Source organism: Etheostoma spectabile, unplaced genomic scaffold (assembly GCF_008692095.1).
Source record: "Etheostoma spectabile isolate EspeVRDwgs_2016 unplaced genomic scaffold, UIUC_Espe_1.0 scaffold00000179, whole genome shotgun sequence".
Lineage (NCBI taxonomy): Eukaryota > Metazoa > Chordata > Actinopteri > Perciformes > Percidae > Etheostoma > Etheostoma spectabile.
The window spans coordinates 17,011-28,340 of record NW_022602565.1 but is presented as its reverse complement, the minus strand read 5'-3'; the positions used below and the strand labels follow the sequence as shown (position 1 = coordinate 28,340).

General features: G+C 40.9%; 1 protein-coding gene across 2 annotated transcripts; it reads right to left on the bottom strand.

Moving 5' to 3' along the window:
* Positions 1–61: 61 nt before the first annotated feature.
* LOC116674409 (uncharacterized) lies at positions 62–10,751 on the bottom strand (the record flags this gene model as incomplete). 2 transcript variants are annotated; one of them, XM_032506891.1, is given in 6 exon segments in its annotated part: positions 62–967; positions 1,132–1,206; positions 1,784–1,968; positions 2,128–3,128; positions 5,624–5,833; positions 10,407–10,751. In XM_032506891.1, coding segments are annotated over 2 exon segments (1,140 nt in total). In that variant the 5' UTR covers positions 3,127–3,128; positions 5,624–5,833; positions 10,407–10,751.
* Between the last annotated feature and the right edge of the window lie 579 nt (positions 10,752–11,330).

Here is an 11,330-nt window from a genome sequence, read left to right as displayed (position 1 = left end):
CAGGCAATTCTGTAACAATTCACAAGCTATATTCAAAATGAACTGGACAGGTAATTAATCGGTCTTTATGCATTAAAGAAAGCTAGAAAGCCTCAGCTTAAAAAAATGCAGGTTTGTAGAACACATCAAAATATATATAACATACATATTAAAACAATAATCAAGTTAACAGGCACTTTTGTAACAATTCAAAAGCCACATTCAAACAGTAGCTATAAGCTGGACAGTAAACAATTAAGAACATCTGTTTTCCTGGACTAAAGAAAGCATGATGTCAGCTTTAAAAGTGCTGGTTGTTGAAACACCTTTACAGTGTGTACATAACACTAACATTACAGGTCACAAGCATGAGCATCTGACCTCAACTTAAAAAGTACAGCTTAGCATAATACAAGAGTATACTACCTTCACAGCATGTGTGGATATTTTGAAACACCTCACTGATCCCAACTACTGAACAGTTTTTAAAGTGCAGCTTCACAGCAAGGCTATTTTGTGAGTGTATATACAATATCAACTTTTTCCACACCAGAAAGTATGACCTGCAGCAGTTTAAAATATGACAAGAACTATTACAACATCCTGAAAAATTTAACGTTATGTCCAATGTATAATGATGTTGAACAAAACAGCTCACGAGAGCAGGGTGACCGTCATATCTGAGTGCCTAGGCAAGGAGCTTGTTTTTCAGAGTCAGGAACTTTGGGCTTGGTTTGGGGCGCATTGTGTCAAGTCCCACAAAAAGTCTTTGAAACACCTCAAATGTTTTGGAAAGCTTGGATGGATACTCAAGATTAAGTGCATAGGTCAACCCAAGCAGTAAGCAGCATGCTTTGGCCAGATTTCCAAGATGGGTAAGGACTGGTATTCCCTCAATGATGATTCCTACTGCATCTGGCTCACGGCAGACATAGATGCTCATATTCTTCATTTTCAGGTCTTCGTGAACAGTGGTCTCTGCAGCCCCCTTTGAGATGAAAGAAATTAATTAAGAAACAATATCATTTGTTGATGAAAAACAAATAATCCACTTCTACCTGCCAAATTGCTGGTTCAATCAGTTCACATCAATAGTCAGCACAATTTAAACCTGTTCAGACTGACCCAAACCTGCTTTGAGACAATACTTACACAGTAATCAGAGATGAGCTCTTGTCCACTCTTTCCCATATACTCAAAGAGGCATCTCAGAGTGACATCTCGCTTCTTCATTGCAGTGGAAATTGGGTCCCAGTTAATAGAACAGTAATGAATAAATTATTTTTGTCGGTAAAATTACTCCAACCCTGGAACGTAGGGCTGTAACGATACACCTAACCCACGATTAGGTTTGTATCATGACTTTTGAACCACGATGCAATGCACACCTTGTTCCTTTTTTTGAGGGGGGTGGAGTTATTCTCAGTAAAAATAATTAGCTTTTTTTTCCTGCCACATGGCATTGTTTTGTCACTGATTACATGTCAACTTGCAACACACCTTATTTATTTATTTTTAATGATTTCAATATCCGTCAATCCAGCTAAAGTTAGCCTACTATAAAAGGTGCTGGTTGACAGTAGCTAATGCTTGGTCTATAACTTTAGCCAATTCTTGGTGGGTAACATAAGATTACAACATCGTTCAACTCTGAGCTAACCCACAAATTCATCAGTAACGTTAACTGTATAGATCGACCACTAATCTAATGGTAATTTAGCTAGCACACCCCATTCTTCTGCCTCAGTCTCCCGGCGCTGCAAGGCTTTAGTTAAACAAACTACTCAATTGATTAATAGTGTACCTTTTATCTTTGTAAGGTATTTTTCCCCATCTGTATCAGTTCCATCAAGATGTTTTTGATGCGTTGACCAGTTGCTCCTCCCTTGGCACCAAAGAGCTCCAGGAACTTTGGGGTGTCCTGTCCAGCTGTGACATAAACGTTGCTTCCAGGGGAACTGCAGTACATCTTCGGAACTCCTCGTTTACCTGTAAGACAGCAAATGTTTTCTGTTATTTAAGGGGGTTTACAGATTAGAGACATTGAACTTTATGAAAAGCAAAAAGGTGTGTCTACTATGTCATGTTCAAGTCACAGTTTCCAAAAAGTGAGTAGTGCCAGTAAAAACTGAACGATAAGTAACTTACCTGAAATGGTTCGAAGAGGGCAGGCCATCTTTCCTTAAATTCTGCCACACCAGGAGACTTAGCAACCACTTCCTGTCTTCTCCAGCTGTATGTTCTGGCCATCATATCGTTTATGCTCCTGACAGAGTCCTTTTTCTGATGGGCAGCAATTAGGTCAAGTCTCAGATTTTCAAGGGTGTCATCTGTTTCACCATGTGGGTGTGAGGGTAAGTAATTCACCTCTGCTCTCTTTGGTTTCTTGACATTTTTAGCAGCTTTTCGTTCATCATTTGACTTGTTTCTCAGTGTGTTTATCAGGAGTTCAGGGCTTCCAAGTGCTTTCCGTTTTGTCCGGTAGTTTCCACACTTATACTTTAGGCTTTGCTGCCACCCATAAATTCCATTAAAGGATCCGGGCTCCTTTAAGCAGGGATGCTTTGCAACTAGTGCCTCTGCCACTACACATCTTTGGGCATCATTGGGGTAAGCTGTGTAGGAAAACATAGCCTCTGCTAAGCGCTCCAAGATGTCTGATTTGACACTTGGGGATGTCATTGGGGTGCCTTCTCTTAAATAAATCTCATTTCCTTGTCTTAAGGCCAGTTCAGTGTTGTGTGAGAAGGTTGGAATGGGAAACACAGCAGGCCATGGGCTCTGCCTTTCAGAGGAGGAAGGACTCAGAACGACAGAATCCACTGAGTCCCCACTGAGACTTGTACAATCACAAAAGCTGACAGAGGCATCAGGGGTGCTTTCTTGAGGAACAACTGTCAGCGCCAACTCCAGCGGTGCATACACAACTTTAAGTGTGTCTTTATCATTTAGCTCATTGGTAGAGGTTAAGGTGAAGAAGTCATCAAATTCCTCATCTTTGTATTGAAGACTTATATCTGTGGGGATGGAAAAATGTTCTTTGACAGCTGCAACCAACTCGGTCACAGTTGAGGGTATGCCACTGCTGAGAGTGAGTTTCTTGACTTCTTGATCAATAAGGACCCGGAATCTTACAGTTTGCTCCATGTCTAGGAAGACAAAAGACAGAGAGGTATGATACTCAACACTGGAGACAGATGTGGCGCTTCAATGTCACCATTGGCTTTCCTGCAACCATATAGGCAGACAGAGGACATACATCAGTAAGGCATCGTTGCTCAACAAGAGTCATGTGGTCCGTTTTCTCCAGATAATATCCACGATAATGTTCGTCATACCAGGATATCTGTGTTCGCACAATAAAATACACTCTTTCCCCAATAAGTGCAATTTGAAGAATCACTGCAAAATCAGGAAGACCTGCAGTAGAACCATAGGCCACAATCATGTCTTTTGAGTACCTTGTTCCCTGATAAGTGACTGTTTCAGCCAGCTGAACTTGAGTCTAAGATGGAGATAGATGTCTGATTGACTCCTGTACATTTACATGTAGCACATCAACTGGAACTGATGTTACTCTTACAACACTAAGAGCAGGCAAAGGTGTTGTGGAATGCAGGATGTGGCTTATCATAAGCTGGTGCTTTGTAGCCAGGGACAGGAGAATGTTCTTGAAGTTGCCAGTATGCCTTACAATCCGTTTAAACTGGCTGTGTTTTGCTTCAAACCGCATCGTCCAAAAAGCTATCACGGGTCCAAAAGCTTTTATCAATGCTGGATAGTGTTCTAAAAAGTGGTGCTTCGGGATTAAATTTTCATTAGGGAACACTTGCTGGAATCTGTGTCTGTGTTCTGAAATCTTTGAGTCAAGATATGCAATGCTTTCCTCATTATGGACTGGACCCACAACAAGCTCAATAATGTCTTTTAAAGACATCAGCAGAAGCCAGGCTGGATCATTCAAAGGTATTTTTTGCCCAATAATCAATGGCAACATACGTATGAGGGCCCAATTTTCATGCGCATTTCCTCCAATCTTTTTTCTTGAGAAGAAGGTAGTAGGTACTGGCTGAGGAGAGTTTGTTTTGTCAGCCCATTTATATGGAAACTGTGAAATAGCACTGTTAAGTTCACTAAATGTGAAATATTTCTTAGAAATGAAAACGCTGAAGCACAGACCTAGTTCCAAAGGAACAATCCCTTCAAAAATGTCATGTAATATGTCAGGTGGATAGCCAGTGACACAGTGAAAGTAGCTCAGATTTTCGGTCAATGGGCAAGCCTTTTTAACACCAAAACAATGTGCCAAGGCAGGGTCTCCTTTGACAGTCAATACATGAGCTGCATGTGCTTCTTGGGTGCGAGCAGGAAATGCACCAGACCTCACCTCCTTTATCTGAAATTCTGATCGCTGTCCAAGACAAAATCTGCAAATAAATGGTCCAGAAAAACTTTCCACTAATCCACAAATTGAGTGTGCCCCAAGATTGTCTGCAGCAACGCAAAACACACTTCCTTTCACATTTTGTTCAACCGAGGAAATGTAGATGCCATCACGCTCCAAGATAGCAATGTCTTTTAACAAAGGGGCAAGCACTTTCTTGTAGCCAAATCTTTTGATGTCCACTGCTTTACATAAAAGGCTTAAGTACACAGAGCTCAGAGTTGACCGAGATGAGTGTTGAATGTTGCCAAACACCCAGTATACAGCTGTAATCTTATGTTTCTGTCTTGAAGTTCCCAGTGGATTGCAAATTTCGAAGTCGTCAATGTACAGTACAAGTGCAATTCTTAGTTCTTCAGAATAAAAAGCATTATCTTTATAGATTGTACCATCTTGATATGATTCATATTTAGTAGATGACTTGTCCTTTTCCTTACTCAGAACTTTTTGTCTAAGATCTTCTTTACCCAAAATGTGAATCAAAGATTTGAGAATTGGGATATACTGGAAACTTCTCTTCTCGTTTGGTTCAAGGATATACTCAACAGGCTCAACAACTTCAAATTTCTCTTTATAATACTGCCGTCTCTTGACTGATGAGGATAGAGGACCAGCACTACTGAGTGCTATGCTTAGTGGATTGGAATTGCACAATTCTTCCACCAAAGATGTAACAACAGTGTCATCAATGGTTTGGTTATGTTTCATAAAATGTGAAACAATAATACTTTTCACTGAAGATATAGGTGCAGAATTTGCTATAAAGTGAAGATCATCAACCAATTCATCAATGCACCGAACTGAAACATGATGAACACTCTCTAATTTCAACAAGAGGGATGCAATATACTCTACAACTACATTGCTTCCATCTTCCTCTTCATAGTGTGCATTGGTGCTACTGCCTTCATGAGTAACATCATTTTGGACTTCATCCTTTTCAAAGGCTTCAGCATCAAGTGCTTCCTCTTGTAACCCACAGATAATCCCTGGTTTGAAATCTTGTGATTTATGTGGAGTATGCTTCCTGTGTTTGTGTGTTGCAAATGTCCCATACACATTTGTTTAGTGATCACATCCTATGAAGACACACTTCACAGTCTCATTATTATTGAGATGATGACCTATGTGTTCAAAAAAATCCTTTTCGTTGTGAAATCCAGGGTTTTGACACAAAGGGCAGGTAAATGAAAGACTTACTTGAGGTGAGTTAAGGGATTTAGCTTCTGGGTGGTTTCTTGAGAGGTGAGAACGGAAGGAACTCCAGGATTTAAAAGAACATGGGCAATCTATATGAATACAAGGCAAGGCATGGCTGTGTCCAAGGGTCCCGTGATGCAGTCTATAATGCTTTAAAATGTCACTCCTTCCTGGTACCACAGAGCTGCACAATTTACAGGGCCATCCCATCTGTCAATGGGGAGAAAAAAAAATAGTTACTTCTAGCCTTTTGAATAAAAGCCTAATGAAAGCCCTTCATTGCAGAATTTTATTTTATAAAATAATTTGAAACATCATGCACAAACCTAACTGACTTTACCATACTGGGAGGAGGGATGTTAATGCAAATAAATTACTCAAAAAATCTTCTCACTTATTTACAAAATTCATATAAACAGCCTACATCAAGAGACAGGGGTTAAACATATGCACCCAATATTTACAGAGCAATAAAAATATGACATTTGGGTTACAAGTTATGAATAGAGTACATAGTGAGCGTACACTTTTGTGAAAGAGGAACTATTACGGATATGTGCCTTAACTATGCTTTGCCATTATTAAACAGCTTTGGAATAATTGTGATGTTAGATAAATGACTTGTGACTTGTTGCCTTCTTTGCAGCATCTATTGGCTGAAAACCAAACCCTGCATGATCAGATCCCCAGACCCATGTGTCAAGCTCTCCTGTGAATATACTACAGTACAACCGACAAATACAAAGCTTCCTTAATAGGACAAACACGTGTGAAGCACGCTGGGTTAGGAGAATTGTGCCTGCACCAGGTACACCACCATTGAGGTGTAATTGCGTGAGGTGTGGGTGTTTGCAAGGCTATGTGCTGATCCACACAAGCTAACAGTGCCCACACCCATAGTGGCAAATGGTTGCTCCCTCGTCAATAAAGTGGTTTTCGTTAGATTGTGTGTAAATGTCTAAGCACGAGAAGTAGCCTACATTAACTGGTGCGTTTTTGTCCTCATTGAAACCAGAGCAGCTCAAGCGCTGCTACATCGACTCGACAAAGTAGCTAGTTAGCTTAACTGCTGCTCTGGCACATTAGCTAACCTCCAACCGAAGATAATCACTCAGCTAGCTAGCTGTGGTCGTGTGTGTGTCCGTGAGGGCATTGCCAAAAATGCCAAAGCCACGACAACGTTTTGAAGAAGTTACAAATACCTCTGAAACATTAAACTATCACAAAAAGACATTACTTATACAACGCACATACATTTATTTACACAGTATGTGGCTCAAGTTAAACTGTTTCAGAAAGAGCACATTCGAAGCTGGCGGTAACAAAAGTTTGTGGAAAACGCGCTGCTTTTGCAGATTGCAAAACATAAACACGTTAATTAGGGCAAAATGTAACCATTAACAATACAAGAGTTACTTACATGTCGCGTGTGAAGTATAAAATATCCGCCTCTGGTAAATACAAGCTGGAAAATTTCCCTATTAACTTCCATTTCAATGCTGGACCAATGTCAAACATTGTCGTTCCAATCAGTCATTAGACACAAAAATATAGTCAAATAGGGTCCAGGTTGAAAAAAAGAAAAAACAAGTTACCCTTTAAGTATCACACTTGATTTTAATTTTAATATTTTTCCCACTTGGATATTTTGCTCATCTGGCGCATTCCTAGTTTATAAAAGTTAAACAGAAAGACCACAAACTCTCACAGGAACTTCATGCTTTTATTGTGAAAAGAGACAGAACTCAAACTAACATGAGACAAGTCCACGTAATATATTATAGAGTACTAGTTGCTGTCATTTAGAGTAATTATACTACAACATTACTGTCTCTAAACTGGGATGAGTACTAGTTCCTGTCATTTAGAGTAATTATACTACAACATTACTGTCTCTAAACTGGGATGAGTACTAGTTACTGTCATTTAGAGTAATTATACTACAACATTACTGTCTCTAAACTGGGATGAGTACTAGTTACTGTTATTTGTGGTAATTATACTACAACAGTACTCTCTCTAAACTGGGATGAGTACTAGTTACTGTCATTTAGAGTAATTATACTACAACATTACTGTCTCTAAACTGGGATGAGTACTAGTTACTGTCATTTAGAGTAATTATACTACAACATTACTGTCTCTAAACTGGGATGAGTACTAGTTACTGTCATTTAGAGTAATTATACTACAACATTACTGTCTCTAAGCTGGGATGAGTACTAGTTAAAGTAAAGTCTCTTTATCCAATTTAATACATCGTAGATTACTCATCATATATAGTAAAATGTACATGAATATGCAAAGTAAAACTATACAAATATATCATTAAAACGTACAATAGGCAAGTAGGAGAAAATGAAGATACTCTAGTAAAAGTACCTCACCGTTGTACTGCAGTACTGCGTTGTTGTAAAATGGCAGTAAAGCTCTGGAATAAGAAGTTCATGTTTAGTTTCAAACTAAAGTTGTGTAAAGAAGATTATAGTGATTAAAACTCAGTATTACAGTATTTACAGTACTTGGTTTACAGCTGATATGTGAAGAGGTACACAACCTTATATATATATATATATATATATATATATATATAACAGAAATTTAGTTTTCCTGCAAACCGACACAGGAAGTTCTTTTATTTTGAAGTTTTGTGTTGTGTACTCTGTCTGTGGTTGTGTGTGTGTGTATGTGTGTGTCTTTGTGTGTATGTGTGTGTGTGTGGTTGTGTATTTGTGTGTGTGTGTGTGGTTGTGTGTGTGTGTGTGTGTGTGTGTGTGTGTGTGTGTGTATGTGTGTGTGTGTGTGTGTGTGTGTAATCCTGTCCAGACTCAGCTGTGTTTACTGTAGGTCTGGAGCATCATATCCACGGTGTTAACCCGGGTTTCTTTCTCTAGTTTACACCTTTTGATTGCTCTGAAGTGTTTGAGGCCTCCTTCCTGCTGCAGGTGCCAATTAAACATTTCAAAGTGCTCAGCTCCCAAGGCTTGTAAGATTCCTAAGACGACTTCCTGAGGCGTCTCCATCTTTTGTTCCTGCAAACATCCAAAACATCCCAAAAAGAACAAGGCCACTTAACAGAAACGTTTTGGGATATTAAGTTACAGACCAGTTTTGTAGATTATGTTATGATCATAATTCAAGATTCATTCATGGATCATTACATAATGGTAATTATTAAACCAAAGTAAGGGTACTGCATTCATTAAGTAGACAGCAGTGTTTTATTTGAGAGCCTCAGGCAGGAGATGACATGATTGGATCAGCTTCTCACCTTTCAGACAGGAGCTTCTCAGGTATTGGTCATTACTGAGCTCCTCATCTAAATCTACGTCTCAAGGTTCTGGTCTGAGTCCGATGCTGTCAGCTTCATACACTCAGCTCTGGTTTCTCTGGGTCAAATAAGAAGGATTCAACAGAAATCTCCACAGAACCAGACTTGACTTTAGTGTCACTCTAAGTAGATAGAACAAACATGTGAGCTACACTATGGTGCAACATCAAATAATAACTGATGTGTTCATTTCCTCTTGTCTTAACTACTGCAGTTCTCTGTTGCTCGGCCTCAGTAAGACCTCCCTGACTTACTTGTAAGGGGTCCAAATGCTGACACCAAACCTTGGACCAAGTCCTTTAAAGAGTCTCATGTTAAACTGTTACTACGCTCCTTAACCCTACCAGTCAGATTACCATGAAGAGGGGGACCTGGGTGTCATTTTTACCAGATGATCATCATATACCTGATCCACGTTATTTAACCCTCCCATCATCCTCCTCAGCATTAACACACACACACACACACACACAATTATGGTTACACACACACAGGTTTGAGACAACGGAGACTGTGTAGGCGTCTAACACGTGACCAGGTGTGCTGGGTCCCCTTATCAGACCGGTTGGTCCTGTTAGCTGATCACACACACACACACACACACACACACACACACACACACACACACACACACACACACACACACACTCGTGTCTGGCTATCTTTGTGGGGACCGGTCGTTGACATAATGCATTCCCTGGCCCCTTACCCTAACCTTAACCATCAAACCTAAATGCCTAACCCTAACCATAACCTAACTCTAACCCTAACCTTAACCCCCACCCCCACCCTAACCATAACCTTAACCTAACTCTAACCCTGATCCTAAAACCAAGTCTTAACCCTCAAACAGCCCTTTAACGTTATGGGGACCAGCATTTTGTCCCCACAAAGCTGTCAGGTCCCCATAAGTATACAGTATTCACAGTATTTGGTCCCCACAAATGTAGGTAAACCTGGACCACACACACACACACACACACACACACACACACACACACACACACACACACGTTTGAGACAGCTGAGACTGTGTAGGCGTCTAACACGTGACCAGGTGTGCTGGGTCCCCTGATCAGACAGGTTGGTCTTGTTAGCTGATCACACACACACACACACACACACACACACACACACACACACACACACGCATACACACACACACACACACACACACACGCATACACACACACACAAACACACACAAACACACACACACACACACACACACACACACACACACACACCACACACACACACACAAACATTTTAAGAAGAAGACTTCTAGCTAAAATACCAAATATAAATAAGGTCTATCTTCCTTCCAAAGACCTTGATAAAGTCCTCCATGCTATAAAATGAGAGTGGATCTTACCTCCTAACCCCCCCATTAAAATGAGAGTGGATCTTACCTCCTAACCCCCCCCCCATTAAAATGAGAGTGGATCTTACCTCCTAACCCTTCATCTGGAGCTCCACTCCGAGAGGAAGAACTGCGTCTCAGCCTCACTCGACTGTTTCTTCAACCAGTCCAAAATGTCCCGATCAACAACTCAGGTGAGTTATTTCCTGATGAGTCACAGCCCCACCTGGCAGGAAGTACTTTCACAATAAGAGCTTTAAGGTTCATTTTTAAATGAAGGAGGAACAACAGTCTAGAAAATCATGACAGCAAACTAAAACCTAGAGTGGCCCAGACACTGTCAGACCTCCACAGAGTCCAACCTGCAGGACCCTGCAGACCTCCACAGAGTCCAACCTGCAGGACCCTGCAGACCTCCACAGAGTCCAACCTGCGGGACCCTGCAGACCTCTACAGAGTCCAACCTGCAGGACCCTGCAGACATCCCCAGAGTCCAACCTGCAGGACCCTGCAGACCTCCACAGAGTCCAACCTGCAGGACCCTGCAGACATCCCCAGAGTCCAACCTGCAGGACCCTGCAGACATCCCCAGAGTCCAACCTGCAGGACCCTGCAGACCTCCACAGAGTCCAACCTGCAGGACCCTGCAGACCTCCACAGAGTCCAACCTGCAGGACCCTGGCAGACCTCCACAGAGTCCAACCTGCAGGACCCTGCAGACCTCCACAGAGTCCAACCTGCAGGACCCTGGAGACCTCCACAGAGTGTCAATCCCCATGGAAACAAATTACATTTAACAATTTAAAAACAATTTATATAATATATCAAAAAACAACAGATTTCTTTGTATAAAATTACATTTAGAGCACAAACCCAAAAGGAGAAATGAGAGAAGTTAGGAGCAACACTTTGACTCTCTGTTGAAACTCTTTAGAAGCTCAGTGAGTGAAGAGGGGAGACTGGTCCAGATCTCTGACCCTCTGGATAATAATACTATAATATATATATATAAC